Raw genomic sequence first — 19,106 nt, 5'->3', positions numbered from 1 at the left:
GACAGCGTGGCCCCACATCCCGTGAAGGGGACACAGTGCTGACAGCGTGGCCCCACATCCCGTGAAGTGGATGCAGTGCTGAGGTGGGGCAGGAGCAGCCCGGCTAACCAGACCCGGAGACAGGCCCGTCAGCAGCCCAAATGAGCATCACGAACCCATTACTAGTGATGCTGAAGGCTGTGTGAGGCGGCCACCATCCCCCCATCACACACAGCAGGGTTTCTACACTGTAAGTTTACTTGAAGGTGTATTAGGATAGCTGCTTTCTGCTATGGACTCAACTGTGTCCCCTGAAAATATGTGTTATAAATCCTAACCCTTATCCCCGTGGATAAGGAGACCTGGTGGCACAACAGTTAAATGCTCAGCTGCTAACCAAAAGGTCGGCAGTTCAAACCCACCAGCTGCTCTGGGGACCTGGCGATCTGCTCCCGTAAAGATTAACAGCATAGGTAACCCTGTGGGGCAGTTCTACTTTGTCACATGAGGTGGCTATGAGTCGTAATCCACTCGATGGCACCCAACGACAACATCCCTGTGGATGTAATCCCATTTGGGAATACAGTTTTTGTTTTAAGAAGGCCGTATCAGCGTAGAGTGTGTCTTAAAGTCAATCACTTCTGAGATATAAAAGAGCAGATCAGGCACGGAAGCAAGGAAGCACGGACAGAGAAGACAGATGCCACTGCACGTGAAGAGGGCCAAGGAACTGAGGAACAGAAGCTGAAAAGTGACAAGGACCTTCCTCCTCCCAAGAGCTGAAAGAGAGAGAGCGCCTTCCCCTAGAGCCAGCACTCTGAATTAGAACTTGTGGCCTCCTGAACTGTGAGAACATAACTTCAGTTCATTCAAGCACCCACTTGTGGCATTTTTGTTACAGCAGCTACAGGGGACTAAGACGTTTTTCTTCGTTTGACTGCAATTCATGAGCTGCCACCACCTGAACATCCCCACAAACAGTGCGTCCTTCCACTCAGTGCCGCCCATTCGACAGGCCGGCGGAGCTCCCCTCAGACCCTCCCCATCATGAGAATGAGGGAATCCTCTACCTGGAAGCTGCGTAGCTGAAAAGTAACATCCTTGCTCCTATCTTGTCTTTTTAGCCATCAGCCTGAAAGACAACACCGTTGTGTGGCGTCTAAAGGACACGCACTGTAAGTGTTTAGTGTGGAGTGAAGTATATGCACAGTTTGTGGTATTGATAACGTTTAAGTCAGGACAGTAACTCCCTATCCACCGCTGATAATTTGCCCCTCCACGTCAGATGTGGGAGGTGAGATTCCTCAAGGCTGACAGCATCGCTGACTCGGAATTGAGGAGCAGAGTGGCAACGAGAATGAGTCAGCCCCGCCTCACCCGGGCGCTCAGACACTTGTTTCAAAGGCCAGGAGGTTTCTGCAAAGCCAGAAGGAGCTTGGCAAACTTTCTCCACAGAAACTGCTGATGTGACTCAAGGGGCCTCCTCAGGAACAGTCTGTACAATGAAATGAACACGTTTTTTAAGCACACACAACACAAAGCATTACTTCAAGTCACCGCAGAAAAGCAACGAGACAACGGAACTTGACGTGGGTAAAAACCCTACAGAGCGGTTTCTGCATGCTGTGTTCCCTGGGAGTGCGTTTTCCAACATTTATCCTTGGGAATCGTTTCTGCTCTTCCGTGAAAGATCAATTACAACCAAGTAGCTGCAGAAACTACTGGTATTAACACATTCAATCCGTCAGGAAGAATGAGTCTGTGAATGTCCCTGGACACGTGGCCTTGAGGAGTGACCTCGACTTGGCCATTGGCAGGCAGGCCTGGAGGGACAGGGACAGCCGGGAGGACGAGCCCACCTGAGGTCAGCGTCCCCCAAGCAAAGTGCAGGCCCCCAGGAGTCGCATGGACTCTTGATGTCAACTTGATTACGTAAAACACTTGAAGACTAACAGGGAAGCTGCAAAGACAGGCTGAAACAGTCCACGCTATCCAGACCAACACAGGCAAGTGACGTCAGCACGCCCTGCCCTCTGCAGAAACCACAACGGTGACTGATGTTGGGTGCCGTCATGTCGATTTCTGACTCATAGCAACTCCATATGGCAGAGCAGAACTGCCCCCTGGGTTTTCTTGACTGTAGTCTTCACTGGAGCAGATCACCAGGTCTTCTCTCCCGCAGAGATACTGAGTGGCTTCGAACCACCAACCTTTCAGTTAGCAGCTGAGCGCTTAACTATTGTGGCACCAGGTCTCCTTACTTTCACTCTCCCAGTGGAGCGGTTACAGGCACATCTAAAGGGCAAAAATTGGCGATGCAGAGGATGAGCCTGGTGTCTCCACCAGCGATAGCACAGAGGCACCCCGAAGGGTCAGGCGCTCGTCATGAGTCCTGGGGGGCCCTGCCCACACCTGCCGGGGGGCTAGGCCTGGGCTTGCCTGCTGGGTGCAGGAGGCCTGTCTGGCCGGGTGAACACCTAGGTCCTCAGGGGAGAGTAGGCCTGGCAGCATGCTCGACCCAGCCTCAGCACCAAGGCTGGGCCAAGAGAGATGGCAAAGGGCAGAAATGCAAACATGGGTCCCTGAATCCCTGTACTGGGCTGCCGCCAGCTCTACAAAGGAGAAATGGCCTGCGTGCACTTCTTACGTCGTTCAAAATGCAAAAAGTTTCACAGCAGTTTAGTTTAGCTGAACTATACAGCTTTTCCAGTATCCCATTCCTATATTTTTCCAAAAAATTACATACGAAACAATAAAAGATAAAAAAAGAAAGGGCATCTTCTGTAAGTGAACGACGACCCACGAGCGGTTCTTTCTGACATTCCAGACCCAAAAGCCCGACGGCCACCATTTTCGCAAGTGTGACCCGGCGTTGCTCAACTTGTTTTTTCAAGGAATCACATACTACAACCGACTTTATGGGAACTAAACAGAGCCCCAAAACAACGTAGAAAAATAAACACATATACCACAGCCCTTCCCGGGAGACTTCTAGACACTGCAGAGGTCTAAGTGTGGAAGAGGCCCAAGCATAAAGAGGTCCAAGCTTGGAGTCCCAGGAAGATGCCGTGGGGATCTGTCAGGGTTTTGCAAGAGCTGCCATTTTTCTTGAATATGACAGTTGTTACTGGAAGCTTAATACTGGAAGAAGTTACAAAATTATTAAGACTGCTATACCACTTTCCAAATTGACAGTCTCCACTCCAATATTTTTAGGGAAGGAAAGTACAGTAGTTCCCCCTTATCCGTGGGAGATATGTTCCAAGACATCCAGTGGATGCCTGAAACTGCAGATAGTACTGAACCCAATATATGCTGTTTTCTCCTATACATACATACCTGTGATAAAGGTTAATTCATGAATTAGGCACAGTAAGAGAGTAACAATTAACTACATGATGGACAAAGGGATGATTCATGTCCCAGGTGGCACAGAGCAGGACAGCGCGAGACTTCATCGTGCTACTCGGACACAGCGCACAATTTGAAGCTTATGAATTATTTACGTCTGGACCGTGGCTGACCGCGGGTGAGGGGGGACTACTGTAAGTGAGGACTGTAACCATACAAGAAAAGAAGTCACCTGTCACTGTACAAAGCACATATAAGTAACTGGACAAACGTGGGGAAAAGGAATCGTACTTTGTACAGAAGTGCAAACAGAATCACACTGAAGACAGGTTATCAGTTGGCAGCTTCCAACTTACCTACTGAAGAAAGTAGCACAGCTTCAGAGCCAACACGTGATTCTGGAATGCATGTGCACCCCAACTGGAGGCTGAGCCCACGAGCCCAGTGCGAGGAGGACACTGTGCTCAAAATCCCTCCGACCAATGTCCGTCCGTACAGTCTTGAAGAGCACAGCTGGGGGTTGGGGGGTGCTCCCCCTAAGATGGGGGAGGGCAGGACCTAAATCTATTAAACTAAAGGAATTCTAATCACAAGTCAATCTACACAAAAAATATCAGGCCCGGATGACTTCAAAGGTGAGTTTTTCCAACTACTCAAGGAAAAAAAAAAAAATCATACCAATCTCACACTTGACTCTTTCAGAAAATAAAGCAGGGAACACTTCCAAACTCATTTCATGACTCCAGAATAACCCTGATTCCAAAACCCGGCAAAGACATTACGAAAAAAGAAAATTACAGACCAACATCCCTCATGAACATAAGCACATAAATCTTAAACAAATTATGAGCAAATTTAAACCAGCGATGCGGAAAAAAAGGATAATATATCATGAACGAAGTGATGTATATCTCAGCAACTTGACTGGCTTGAAATTTACCACATTTACAGAATAAAGGAGCAAGACCATATGACTATGTCAGTACATGCAGGGAAAACACCAGACAAAATTCAGCACCCATTCAGGATACAAACTCTCGGCAAACTAGGAATAGAAGAAAAAGTTCTCCATCTGACAAAGGACATTCGTAACACCTGATAATGGCAACACCACCCTCAACAGTGAGGGCTTTCACCCTATGACTGAGAGCGAAAGGAGGATTTCCGCTGCCACAGTTTTTATTCACCATCGTACCAGAGGTTCTAGCCAGTGCAGTAATGGAAGCAAAGAAATAAAGGCACAGAAATCGGAGCGCAAGAAGCAAACTGTCTTGATTCACAGACATCATGATTTTCAACTCAGAAAATCCTAATAAATCTGCATACCATCCCCTAGAACTAATAAGTAAATTCAGCAAGATTGCAGAATATAAGATCAACATATAAAAATCAACTGTAAATACAAGAATTTTAAAAAAATGTAAACACTGATTTAGAATACCATCAAAAACATGAAAGTATTCAGAAACGTATTTGATAAAATGCATGCAAGACCTCTAAGCTGGAAACCAGAGAACACTGCTGAGAAAAATTAACGAGGACCTCAACAAATACAGAGATGACCACTGCCATGAATTGGAAGACTCGATATTAAAAAGATGTCAACCCTCCCCAAAATGATACATAGGTTCAACGAACTCCCAACCAAATTCCCAACAAGTTTATTTTTTTGCATCTATTGACACCTTGATTCCAAAAGCAATATAGAAAATCCAAAGACCGAGATGCTAAAGCAATCTCAACACCAAACAAAACAAAGACGGAGGACTCACTGCCTAATTTCAAAACTAATCACAAAGCTACATAATCAAGTCTGCGTGGGACTCGCATAGAACAGACAACAAGATCAGCTGAACAAAACAAGGAGTCCAGAAATGGAACCACACATATATGGTCAACTTCTTTTGACAAAGCCACAAAGGTGATTCAATGGAGAAAGGCAAGCTTTTCCAACAAATGATGCTGAGCCAACTAAATACCTGTACAGAAAAAATAAATTGTATATATCACAAACGAGCAATGCAATATGGATCACAAGTCTAAACACAGAAGCTAAAACGATAAGGCCTTTGAAAGAAATTATGGGAGATTCTCTTTGCAAAATTAGGGTAAGCAAATATTCTTAGAGAAGAAACAAACATAAAAAATTAGGGACTGTACTTCTTGTAAAATTAAAAACTTCTACTCATCAAAACAAAACATTAGAAAAATAAAAATACAAGACCAACTATGAGAAAATAATCACAATATACACAGGATTTGTACAAAATATACAAGAATTTGTATCCAGACTGTATAAAGAAATGTTATAAATCAGTAACAAAAAGAAGAAAACCCTGATTAAAAATAGGCAAAAGACATGAGTAAGACGTGCAAAGTCACCTCACAAAGGAAGATGCAGGAATCTATATGTGATCAAATTGACAAGAACAACTCAAAACGTTAGATGAGAAGCTTAAGGGCAGTGAGTTTATGTTAATGGTGGGAGAATAATTTGGAAAAGGTTAGTGAGAACAGTGGCACAACTTGAAGAATGTAATCGATGTCAGTGAACTGGACATGTAGAAATTGTTGAATTCGTGTATGTTTTGCCATGTATATTTTCACCCCCAAAATTTTTGTTCTCAATTCTTTTATGTATAACTGTAGATTAATCCTAACTCACTGCTTGTGCAAAAGTCTAACTTACCATTAGAATTGACCAAAAAGTTCCTAAATAGAGATAAAAGTCACCAAAAAAAAAAAGATACAGGAATGGGCAGTAAGATGTTTAACATCATTAGTCATCAGAAAAGTGCAAATTAAAACCACAATGATGCAACACTTCATCCCCAGCAGAAGAGTTAAAATTTAAAAACTGACAGCATCAGGTGTTGGCAAGAGGGTGAACACACTGGAACTCTCGTACATCGATGGTGAGAATGAGAAAGGGTACAATGTGGGGAAAAGTTTCACAATTTCTTACAAAGTTAAACATAACATTTGTCATGTAATCCAGCAATTCCACACTTACGAATTTACTCAAGAGAAATGAAAACCTATGTTCACAAAGAGACTTGAACAAGAATATTCATAGCAGCTTTATTCACAGCACCCAAAAAATGGACAACTCAAATGCTCATCAACAGGAGAATGGGTAAACAAACTGTGACATATTCACACAATAAAATACTTCTCAGCAATAGCAAAGAATGAGCCACTGACTGACATGCACACACCCACAACCATATGGATCAACCTCAAAAACATTCTTGCTGGGCAAAAGAATCCAGATACAAAAACAATACACCTAACTCGTCACTTATCAACTATCTCGTTATCCAACATTTCATATTGACAATAGTAAAAAGTTGACTATTTGACTCTTTTGAGCATTAACGATATATGTCTGGCAGTAACAAATGCCAAGGTGTGAGGCGACAGTAACACTGGCTGTGACAGTTAAGGTTATGTGTCAAGTTGGCTGGGCCACGATTCTCAGTTGTGTGGCACTTAAGTAATGATATAATTTGGCAGTTATGGAATGATGTAATTTGGCAGTTATGGAATGATGTACTCACCCTCCATTTTGTGATGTGATGTGGTCATCCTCCATTTTCGCATAACAACCTGGTCTTTGGAACCTAACCATGTATATAAGTGAGAGTGGGTGTACTGTGTGATTGCATACACATAATGTTCAAAAGCAAACAAAATTAATCAATGATGATACAAATCAGGACAGCGGATGCCTATGGGGCTGAGGACTGACTGGAAGGGGGCAGGAGGGACTTTCTGGGGTGCTCTGTATCTTGGTTTAGGCGGTAGTTATATGTTGTAAACATTTGTCAAAACTCACTGAATTGTATACTTAAAATCTGTGAATTTCACCGTGTAATTTTCACTTCATTTTTGTAAAATGATGTAATGTTAAAAATCGTTAATTCTGGGTATTCACATAGGTAGCTTTCATACTCTTAACTCTTAAACGTCCCACCCAAATTAACTATATATACTAGAGACTACTGAGTGACCCCCAAAATCCATTTACCATTTCTTCCTTACTACCAAACCCAAAAAAATCCATTGCCTTCCATTCTGACTTATAGCAAATAGGGTTTCCAAAGATCAGCTGGTAGATTTGAACTGCTGACCTTTTGGTTAACAGCCGTAGCTCTTAACCACTACACCACCAGGGTTTCCTCCTTAATTTTAACCAATACATGACAACCTACCAGCCCTCCTAGCTAGGAGTGTCCATGGGACAGATAGAGTCCCAGTCAACGAGATAGAAGAGGAAAATGGACGTGTTACATCTGGAAAACAGGTGGCATTCCTTTCCTCCTTCTCCTCTCCCTGCTGCTTGGCATGTGGGCACGGTGGCCTGGGCTGGCCTGGAGCACCAGGACAAGAGGAAAGCTCTGGACGACCATCAGAACCAGCCTCCAATGCTGGTCCCTGACTTTTTCATGAGCCCAGTCAACTGCACCTTGTGTAAGTCGGCTGTTTTTCACAGCCAAACCTACTCTGAACTTCATTCAGAAAGTACATAAAGTAGAAACTCAACACTAAGTCTCTTCAGCTTCATTCCATTCTCAATATCTCACGGGAATTTAACTAAACATACCTTAGAATGTTTGCTTTTTACCGTTTCTTCCCCCAAATTCACTTCACAGAGTGCCTTCACTTTTCTTACCGGGAAAAAAAAAAATCAACACATAATTTCTGTGATTTACTGTGCAATCAAACATGCTAACAGACAAAATGACATTTTCCCCGACAAATTATTTGGTGCCTGTGATTTTCGGAGTACAGCAGCCAGATGGTTCTCATAGAAATCGAGAAGAGTGTATTCATGTAGTTCAAAGGTTTCCTTATTTTTTGGTCTTGAAAAAGGACTCTATGGACTGTAACGTGCGGCTCTACAGGGCAAATCTCGACAGGAGGAGGGAGGATGCTGTATTCACGAGCACGCTCATGCTCATTACGGTCGTCTCCGACAGGGGTCCATTAAAATCCATGTTTATGTTCCTTATGTATTTTCTTTATCTAATGTTCTTGGCATTGTGTTTATTAGCCAGTTACAGCAAACGTGGAGCACAGGAGTGGTTGCTTTCCTTCTTCTTCTGTCAGAAATAATGGGAACTGCAATTTTAATACATCCACTCACGATCAATGAATGAAGGAAATTAAATGTTACGTTTCAGAACAAAACGTTAAGGACGGGTTTAAATTTTCCTATGTTTTTACAATTAGAAAGATATAGTGGGGATCGGTCCAAAAAAAGAGAGAGAAGCATGTGTCCCCTTAGAAATGGGAATATCCTAAAGTCACGCTAAAAAGGAGATTCTATCTTCTTCCTGCTGGCAGGGCTACACTGGAGTGCAGACACACACCCAGGCAGGCATGCACACGCGTGCACACACACACACGCGCACACACACACATGCGCACACGAACATTCTCCAAGAGGGCGAGGGGGGTTCCTGGTGAAACAATTCCAGGACATTTCTATAAAACTCACCCTGCCGACCCTGATGAACACTGAAGACTGGCCTGGCTTTAAAAATCAAGACTAGTTACGCACATCCCTGCCCCCGAATTCCAGAGAAACACCCACGTCCAAGTTGTGGAAGAATCAAAACGTGCAATGCTCACAATCAATGACAAGTTAGAGGGCTCTTTGGGAACAAAGGCTGAGAACAAAAGAGTAATGAAGTCCAGGGTGGGGTCTTTTCAGAGAGATGCCAGGTTTTGTCATCAGTAGCTTACGGTTGAACGTTACTATGTGGTCATCGTAAAACAAGCAACACTCACGCTGACTCCCCTGCGGGTTTTTACGGACACCGTGCACTGGCGAGTTAGTTACTCACTGGGCTCCTGGACTCTTCTGGCCAAGCAGCTTTATCCCGTGCAGCCCGCTCTCACAACCAGACATCTCTACCTTCCCCAAAGGGCTGTCCATGATTTTGTATTTCATTTCACAGGTCTTCTCCATTCTCCTGAGTACCTAAAGAGAAAAAAATACATAAATTAAATGAAAAAATGTATGTGCAAGAGTTTGAAGCATATACCTTTAAAGCGCAACAGAAACACCAGTCACTTAAAATGTAAAATATCTTCTAAAGCTTTTTTCTCATTTTTGGAATCTAATCATATGATGTATCATTTTTACATTAGTCACCCCGAATCCAGACCCTACGGGCTGGTCATTGCTCACAGGAAGTGAGAGGAAGTAAGTGACTTAGACTCAGGGCTTCCAATGGGTTCATTCCAGTTTGAACCCTGCTGAGAATCTGCATTTCTAACAAGTTCCCAGGCGATGCTAATGCTGCTGGTTTGGGTCCAATTCTGAGAAGCACTAGTAGAGCAGTGGTTCTCAAAATGTATTACACATAACACATCACCTGGGGATCTTGTTAAACTGTAGATTCAGATTCAGTATATATGGTATGGAAATACAAATTCTCAGCAGGGGTTTGAACTGGAATGAACCAGTTTGAAGCCCTGCTTAGCCTTCCTCATGGTTTAAAGAGAAACTGACATAAACCGCACCTCATTTGGCCCCAACATGAGGACTATCTGGAAACACTCTCCTCTGAGGCCAAGACCCCGTGAGGATGGACCCAAACATACACCCAGTACTGAGCGGGCCTGGCTGGGTGAATTTCCACCGGAGCCTTTGGGTTTTTAAACCCATTAGCAGTAGTCAAAGAGAATCACCATAACCCACTGACCACCACTTTGCCAAAGAAGAAGCGTGGCAATGTTAACGTGGTTTCCGGTCAACCCAGCCAGGAATGGGGTGTGAGAGTCCACAGAAGCCTGAATGCTGCCTTCTTCTTTCTAGACTTACCAGAACATTCCGCATGGAGCCTTCCCGTGGGCACAAGTAAAAACAGGTTTAGTATCTCAGCCCTGATGGCGCAGCGATTAAGCACCCGGCTACTAACCAAAAGGCAGGCAGTTTAAACCCACCAGCTGCTCGGAGGGAGAAAAACCTGGCCATCTGCTCCTGTAAACATCATGGCCCAGGAAACCCTGTGGGGCAGTTGTACTGTTCTGCTCTGTCACATGGGGCTGCTACGAGTTGGAATCAACTCGAAGGCACACAGCAGCAACAACAACGGGTAACCTGTCCCCAGAGGCAGCTCTGGGCTATCCGGCCGGGCCACTGGTGTCTGCTGACAAGGGGTTTGGGCCAAGCTGGCCAAGGTGGCTAAGAGGCGGAAGGGTGCCTGCAGCCTGCACAGGGGTGGGGGTGTCAGACACCAGGAGGCGGAGCAGGGACGCAAGGGGGCTGAGGGGGTGGGCAGCAAGCAGCAGGTGGCGTGGCCTCAAGGGTATGTGGGGCGCTGGGGAGCCAGAGGGGAGACGGCGGGAAGCGACAGTGCCAGGTGCGCATGAGGCAGGGGGCAGCACCCAGGTACAGCTCGCTGTGAATGACACAGCCACAAAGCAGCCACGGGTTCTGAGCTGCGTGCACGGGACAGACCTGCTCCCGATGTCCCTGCAGGGAAACCACAGGAAAGGGGTCCTGATCAACCCACGAGCAGTGCCAAGAAGGGGTCCCGCTGGATCCTGACCGATTAACAGCCACCACCAAAGAAGGTAATTAACCGCTGACGGGCAGACGAGCTGACCTGAAGGAGTAAGTGAGGGGCAGAGCGCACGCGGGGCGGCCGGAGCAAGGGGGCCAGGCCACCCCCACCGGGGCCCCGTGGGTTGGGGGAGCGGCTCAGGGAACCCACAGGAGGGGTACCGTGAGCGCACACAGGGGCAAGTGTGGACAGCGAGGACTTCTGGAGAAATGATAGGCAAACAGCGATGGAATCCTAACAGGGAGCTGCCAGGTGAGAAGACCAGGGTGCAACAGCAGGTGGAAAGATCTTCGCTGAGGAGAGACGTGCCACGAAGCAGAGTTGGCAGGCAGGCTGGGTGCTCACACCCTCCTCTGGTGGGCCACTTCTTGAGCCTGGCCTTTTCCCCGAAAAGGCAGGAAGAGTTTTAAAGGTGGGAGGCGCGCAGCAGGCTTGCGTTGCGGAAGGCGCCTTCTTCCGGCTGCTGTGCACGGGTGAACCGAGGCTGGGACTCCTGGAGGAGACCCTGGGAGCGACCCACAGGAGGATGAAGAGGAGCTGAACAGCGAGAGAAGCAGAAGGGACGGAGATGAAATAACGGGCAGTCAGGGCACAGTGATGAGCACACGCTGGCCAAGCACGTGACGTTTCTCCCGCATGAGCCACCTGGCGTGATGGTGTTAGCTGCTGTCAAGCACATTCCAACTCGTGGGGACCCACGTGCGCCCTGGCTGTAAGGAACACTCGGCACAGCAGCTGGGGGCCAGGGCGAAAGAGTGGGTCTCAGCAGCAAGAATGCGGGTCTTACCGAACGCTCTGCGTACGCCAGTCATCCAAATAACACACCACTGCCGTGCACTGTGAAAATACCTACACGTCCCCGCAAAGGGAGCCTCAGGAGACGCACTGGAAACCAAAACGCCAAACCCGTGGCGGTCGAGTCAGCTCTGAGGGATGGTGTGCTGTGTGTCGCAGAGAAGAATGTGCTCTAAAGGGTTTTCAATGGCCAATTTTTTGGAAGTAGAGTGCCAGGCCTTTCTTCCACGGCACCTCTGGGTGGACTGGAGCCTTCAGCCTTTTGACTGGCAGACAAATGTGTTAACCGTTTGCACCAGCCAGGGATTCCAAGCCCAAGACACCCCAAATCTCGCGACATTCTCATGTCATACTGTAACATACTGAACTTCAGTTTTGATCAAGAATGACCTGTTCATAATCTACTGAGAAGAAAATACGTCCTCTGTCACCATCAGTGATGGAAATAACCGTCTTGAGGAAAGCACGGAGCCCTGTCGCCCATGTGGTCTGAACGGGACGGTGATTTCCCTCGGGGTGCCGGTTGCCGGCCACCACACTGTGCTCCACAGGCCCTGCCTGGGTCGAGCGTCTCGGCCCCGCCAACAGCACGTCCCCATGAGCTGGAAGCGTTCTAGCAGGCGGGTGCCCGCTAACCACCATGCCACAGTGACAGTCTGTCATGAGTCACGAGGAGCACGCTGGCAGCCTGGTGTTCACAATGAAATGTCACTTCTTAAGCCTGTTATGTCTTGGGAAGCTTCAGCTTAAATATGTCATGGCAGAAAATAACCTCATTCTTCACAGCCTTTGAAAGTTGAGTGGAGTTTAACTGCCTTCTTAGAGAACAGGCAGCGTGTCAGCACACACAGGAAGACGTGAGGGAAACACACCAACTTTCTCAATTAGGCAAAGCAGCCGAAGTCACCAGACTCCTACTCCAGAAGAGAGAGGGATCAGCTTCTGGTCTTGGTCTCTGAGAAACTTCTGGAAAAGAACAACCCCTCCCTCTGACAAGCCAGATCCGGTGGTGAAGTAGAAACATCTCAAACTTCTCTTCCAAACAGCCAAGTGTGATTTGAAATCCTCTTCATCCAGGAAGCGATCTTGTAGTATCAAAGCATCGTGTATAGTTGTTTGCAATCAAGCCGTGAGAGCAAGTGGCACAAACAGGTAATAACACTGTCCACCTGTGCACGTAGAGACCTGCACATCAAAAGCACGTGCTTACTGTATCTGCGTCACATCAGTCAGTGGATGATACAATTAACCCCGGGCAGTCAGGACAATGCTGTTTCCAGGTGCAATGACCAAACCCTTGTTTGTGCTGATTCAGGCAGAACAGTGAGGACTTTTGGATGGAGATTCCAGAACTGGCACCCACCGACCTCCTCACAGAGACCTTCAGCAAACGTGCAGGAATGAGACCCCCCACCACAGGAACATGTAGGTGGGAAGCCCCCTGCAACAAGGAGGCCTCTAGTACCCCCATGCACACGGGGACACATGCCCAGACACAGCCTGCCCCTCCTTCTCGGGACCTCTGTGGGGTGCCCCCACTCCACAACACTCCCTGGGAGCATTCCACAAAACTGCACGGTGCTCGGTGCTAAGAAGATCTGCGTAAAATGTGGGACCCCCCGGACTCAGCAGGCTCCCTGGCATTTTGACAGCTCTTCTCCTACAGCCCCCCTCCCCTTTCCAGACTTCCAGACCCAGCAACTTCTGCAGCACACAGGCTGACCCTCTGAACTCGGTCCAAGGCCCCTCCTACCAATCTACGTTTGTTTGTTTTTTAATTTTTATTGCAGTGAGATATTTATAACAAAATATTTGCCACTTCAACGCTTTTTACGTGCACAATTCAGTGACGTCAATTACGTTCACTATGTTGAGGATTTTACATTTTTTAACGGCTAAAAAAATCAAAAGAAAACTATTTCTTGACGCCCAGAAATGATAGGAGATTCTGATTTCAGTGTGCATAAATAACGTTTTATTGGCACACTCACCTCCATACTGTCTACAGCTACTTTCACACTACAATGGCATGGCTGGGTGGTTTCCACAGAGACCATGTAGCCCCCAAAGGGAAAAATACTTACTGTCTGGGCCTTCACAGATGAAGCCCGTCAGCCCGTGGCCTAAAGAGCCGCGCAAACAATTAGAACATCTATATGTTCTCCCAGTTCGCTCTCTCCCACCCACCGAGGAACACATCATTAGACTACTTTGATTCAACAGATGCTCACTCTCCTTGTCCTTTTACATCGCAACCACAGCAAAGGTGTGGCTACAAAAGTTTCTGGAATTTTCTAAAGCACTGGCTTAGCAATGCCTACCGGCCTCCAATGCAAAGCGGCACAGACCTACCACCAAGCCCCAGGCAGGTGCCAAGCGCACGTCTGCGCCGCACGGACCAGCCCCGAAGTCCTCTCTACCCATAACGCACAGCTCATTTCAGATGTTTCTGCTGCCGAGATTCCCGGGCGAGGCAGCCAGATGATTCATGGCTTGGTGTCCCGAATGGAAGAGCCTTATGTTCCAGACACGCTCCAGTGGCTGTGAACAAGCCAGCCTTGACAGCACCCGCTCTTTAAAAAGCTCCTGCAGCTCTTCAAGGGACAGACGGGTCCTCCAGACAAGGCCAAGCTCTGCCGAAACCCACACAGACGAGGAGTGACTGACCCAGGCTCCGGCCCATCTATGGGCTAAATTAGTCACATCACACCCAAAACCTATCAGTGGCTGATAACCTGAACGGATAATTCTGTCCCTTTTACTCCTCGAGCAATAATTCAGTCTAATGCTGCAGCTGCGGCCAGTATTTCTAGACGAAAAGTGCACTACTGTTTGATTAAATACTTCTAAACGCAAGAATAAAATACCAGTCTTTCATCTTACAGTAAATTCTTCAAAAACCATACACTCTATGATAAATTGTCTTTCTGGAAAGAGGACAGGCACTTCCCCTCAAAGACAGCCTAGCGACCTCGAAGTCTTAATTACAATTAAAATACGATTTATTGTGTCCAGGGCTTACAGAAAAATGGTATCGCAATACAGGGTGTTAGATTCTTTAAGTAACAGAAGAAACGGGGACCTGTCTGTCACCAGGGTGCAGAGTGGGGTGTCCTGGATAACATGGAAGGGGTAACCCCCGGTGCAGTCCTCCCGCTGGGTGCAGGCGAAAGCAGACAGCAGAAAGCCTCTAGGAAGCATGCAGATTCATATAACACAAACTGGGAATATACATCTTTTGGCATTTTTTTCCCACGTGTTTTTGGGACTTTAAAATTAACAAAGTACCTTCACATCTTTCAGCCATTAAAGAAGTAAGCAGAGTGAAATCCTTCCAAAAGGAAAATGGAAGACTTCATAACAAAGGAAATTGCATTCCTCTGCCATCTTTAGAACCCCTGGGTGATGAAACGGTTAATGCTCTGGGCGGCTCACCAAAAAGTTGGAGGTTCCAGTCCACCCAGAGGCACCTCAGAAGAAAGGCCTGGTGATCTATTTCTAAAAACTCAGCCACTGCAAACCCCATGGAGTACAGGTCTACTCTCACACACATGGGGTCACCATGAGTTGGATTCTATATGTGGGTGCTATGTATGCCCCCAGAGGCCTCCACTATCCGTGGTGGCTCAGTCTCGTTTCTGCTCTGGGTGTATATAATACCAGTGACCCACAAAATGATAGCAAAAGTCTGGGTAACTTTCCAAAAGGAGAAAAATCAGCAAGTATCAGGGAAGTTGCTCCTTCATGCTAATTACAAGCAAGAAATAGAGGACCTGAATTCCTAAACTATGATGCGGGGGTGGGGGGGCTGTTTCCCAGGCTGCTTCTTATTGATTCAAGCGTTCTATTAAAATTACTTTGATGAAGGTCTGAAGTAGTGGATTCAATTTAAGAGGAATTCTTCACCAGCACCAGGAACGGGAGAGTGGTCCGCTCCCCAGTAACTCCTCCTGGTCCAGCCCAGCCTGTTCCGGCCCAGCACGTGGCGTTAACCGCACCCCATCTCGTGGGGACGGCAGGACAGACCCGGAGCTGCCGCACCAGGTGAGCCGCAGACACCCGGCAGGGGCAGTGGGGGCACCGGGGACGTCAGGAGGCCAGGCAGCCTGCTTCCTCTGACCTGCCTCTGCGCAGCAATACCCAGCCCACTGAGGCTGCCACACCTGTGTGTTAGCCGCCTCTATAAAGAATCCTATGATACAATCTCAGTTAGGAAGGGGCCTCCCTCTAGCAACGGACATCCAAGCCGGAAAGATCTGGGGTCCACTGGATGGAACTTTGATGAAACAATAAATATAGCAAGATGCTGAAGGAAACCAAAGTCTCAAGGAAGCAATTAGTCCACAGGACTAACAGCCCACAGGAACCACAGCCTCTTCTAGCCTGAGACCAGAAGAACTAGATGGTGCCCGGCTACCACTGAGGACCACTCTGACCAGGGACACGGCAGAAGGTCCCAGTTATAATGGGAGAAAAATGTAGAACAAAATGCAAATTCATGAAAAAGACCAGACTTACAGGGCTGATAGAGACTGGAAGAACCCCTGAGACTATCGCCCTAAGACACCCTTTTAACCTGGAACTGAAGTCACTCCCGGAGGTCACCTTTCAGCCAAATAATAGACTGGCCTATAAAATAAACAGTAACACCTGTGAGGAATGTGCTCCTTAGAACAATCAACTACACAACCAAACGGGCAACATTTAACCAAAAGCAAAGAAGAGAAGGCAAGGAGGGGCAGGGAAACTGGAGGGATGGAAAGAGGAAGGCAGGGTGGAAATGGGGAGAGTGCCGACACATTGTGGGGATAGCAACCAATGTCACGGAACACACTGTGTATAAACTGTTGAATGGGAAACGAATTTGCTGTGTAAACTTTCACCTAAAACACAATGTTCAAAAAAAAGGAAGAGGGGTGGGGAGGGATCAGCTTACAATAAAACATTTAGAGAACTCATAAAAACTGATCTGAGCTCTTCCTCTGAAGTTTACGCTGGGAGCCAACATGGGTTAGGCTAAAACAACAAAAAAACCTGCCGCCATCCAGTCAACTCCAACTCATGGCAACCCCATGTGTGCAGAGAACTGTGCCCCACAGGGTTTTCAAGAATGTGACCTCTCAGAGGCCGATCGCCAGACCTTTCTTCCGAGGTACCTCTAGGTGGGTTCAAACCGTCAACCTTCCAGCTAGCAGCTGGGCATTTAACCGTTTGTGCCACTCAGGAACTCTACGCAGAGTTAATTCTGACTCATGGTGACCCCACGTGTGCAGAGAACAATGCTCCACAGAGTTCAAGGCTGTGACCTTTCAGAGGCAGATCACCAAGTCTATCTTCCGAGGCGCCTCTGGGTGGACTTGAACCTCCAATCTCTTGGTTAGTAGTTGAGCGTGATAACCTCTGTGCCACCCAGGGATTCTGTGGGTGGTCTAAAACAAAAACACCAACCCCGCTGCTGTCAAGTCAATTCCCGCTCATAGCGTCCCTACAGGTCAGAGCAGAACTGCCCCGTAGGTTTCCAAGAAGCACCTGGCAGATTCCAACTGCCGACCTTTTACCTGGAGGCAGAACGCTTTAACCACTGCGCCACCAGGGCCTCTAAATTCCCTCCTGACACTAAGCACAAGGATTCTACCAATTATCTGGGAAACAGTTATTCAGCCTGGGCTACCCAGAGGCCCTGCTGCTCTTCTTCTTAATTGCTGGATGTGAAGTAATTTAATGTCACAATTCTTGGAACCTTCTCAAAAGCTAGTGGCCAGGAGATGCTTTTTAATACCCAAAAGTTAAATTCTTTAAAAATATTATACGTACAGATATCAACGAACAAAGCACACTCTATATCCCATAATCCCATAGAACTGAGAAGAGGCTGCAGAGACAACAGTCAGGGAAATAAACTGTCTGGCAGGGTGGAATTCCTTTTCCAAAGTCATCTCTGGTCAAACTGGAGAACACAAGCACCTCTGCATGCTTTCAGAGTGGAATTCTGGCCGAAGCTTTAGTCATCGTATCAATTTTAAGCAACTTGCAACTAAAATCATGAACTACTACTACTATAAAATATTTTCTACTTGGTAAAACACAACTTTTTTCTACAGAAATAACAAAGCGTAGGAGGAAATATTAATGTGCGAGGCAGACAAACCGAGAAAAAGCCAGCAAAAATGAATCAGGGAATCCAATGGACGTGCGGTGCCTGGGACCGTGATGTGCACTGAAGACGCAATTTTGAGCGTGGTCTCAGGGGGCAGACACTGTCGTGCGTATCGTCGGAACAACAGAGGCGCACTGTGGGAACGCAATAAAAATTAAACCATCCGGAGAGTAAAGTTTATCCCGCAGCTTAAAGCAATATATATTCCAGACACCTTCCGGTAGCAGTAATAAACATCTCGTACAGGGAAGGCAAAATTCCACCTCAAAAGGGAAACAGAACTAGACCCCTCGGAGAGCGAACCGATGCCCACGCTCCTGGTCTCCCACTGAAATGACACAGGTGCGTTCGTACATCCAACCCTGTCAAAGCCGCCTCCCTGAAATGACCGGTCAAATGATTGGATTTTACCGGGTTTCGTCATATTGAACATTTCTTTGAAATAAGCAATTAATGATACCTAATCCTTTTTCACAGCAGAAAATACTACACCTATCCCTTTTTCAATCAAGTGAGCAATGTTCCCTGACGAGTCTACTTAATTTGGCTTCTCAAGTTAACTAAGTCTACACTCTGCCAGAAAGGTCAGCACCCACTCACCTCAACATGCCCGGCCTTCTTCTAGAGCAAAAAACCAGTCTTTTCTCATCTTCTGATCCACACGGTATTTTAATGACCGCCACCCAGACTAACTTCCTGAGAACACCTTCCCCTGTTTAAAAAAAAAAAAACTTGCTGCTGCCGAGTCAATTCCGACTCACAGCGCCCCTACAGGACAGAGGAGAACTGCCCCATAGGGTTTCCAAGGAGGTGGATTTGAACTGCAGACCTCTTGGTTAGCAGCCGAGCTTCATACCACATTTCTTTCCCCTCCTTCCTCCATGAACTATGGCCTGGATTCTCTTGGCCCAACAGACCCCTTCAGTCCTCCTAAGGCCAGACCAGGAACAGTGCTTCATATGCGTCATCACATATGGGGCAACTACTCTCTATGCCATACCACCCGTCTGTCAGTCTGTTGTACTGTGACGGCTTGTGTGTTGCTGTGATGCTGGAAGCTATGCCACCAGTATTTCAAATCCCTGCAGGGTCATTCATGGTGGACAGGTTTCAATGGAGCTTCCAGACTAAGACAGACTAGGAAGATAGGCCTGGCGATCTACTTTTGAAAATCAGCCAGTGAAAACCCTCGGGCTCACAACAAAATATCGTCCAATATAGTGGCAGCAGATGAGCCCCCTAGC

General features: G+C 47.0%; 1 protein-coding gene across 1 annotated transcript in view; it reads right to left on the bottom strand.

The window, feature by feature from the left end:
• Window positions 1-19,106, bottom strand: part of MGMT (O-6-methylguanine-DNA methyltransferase) — a 281,536-nt gene that overhangs the window by 223,515 nt on the left and 38,915 nt on the right. Inside the window, exon 2 of the mRNA XM_023730061.1 lies at window positions 9,183-9,319. Coding sequence (XP_023585829.1) covers window positions 9,183-9,307 — 125 coding nt within the window. The 5' untranslated portion in view covers window positions 9,308-9,319. The remainder of the gene's footprint in view (window positions 1-9,182; window positions 9,320-19,106) is intronic.

This window comes from Trichechus manatus, unplaced genomic scaffold (genome assembly GCF_000243295.1).
Source record: "Trichechus manatus latirostris isolate Lorelei unplaced genomic scaffold, TriManLat1.0 scaffold00031, whole genome shotgun sequence".
NCBI lineage: Eukaryota > Metazoa > Chordata > Mammalia > Sirenia > Trichechidae > Trichechus > Trichechus manatus.
This window is presented reverse-complemented; position numbering and strand designations above follow the sequence as displayed.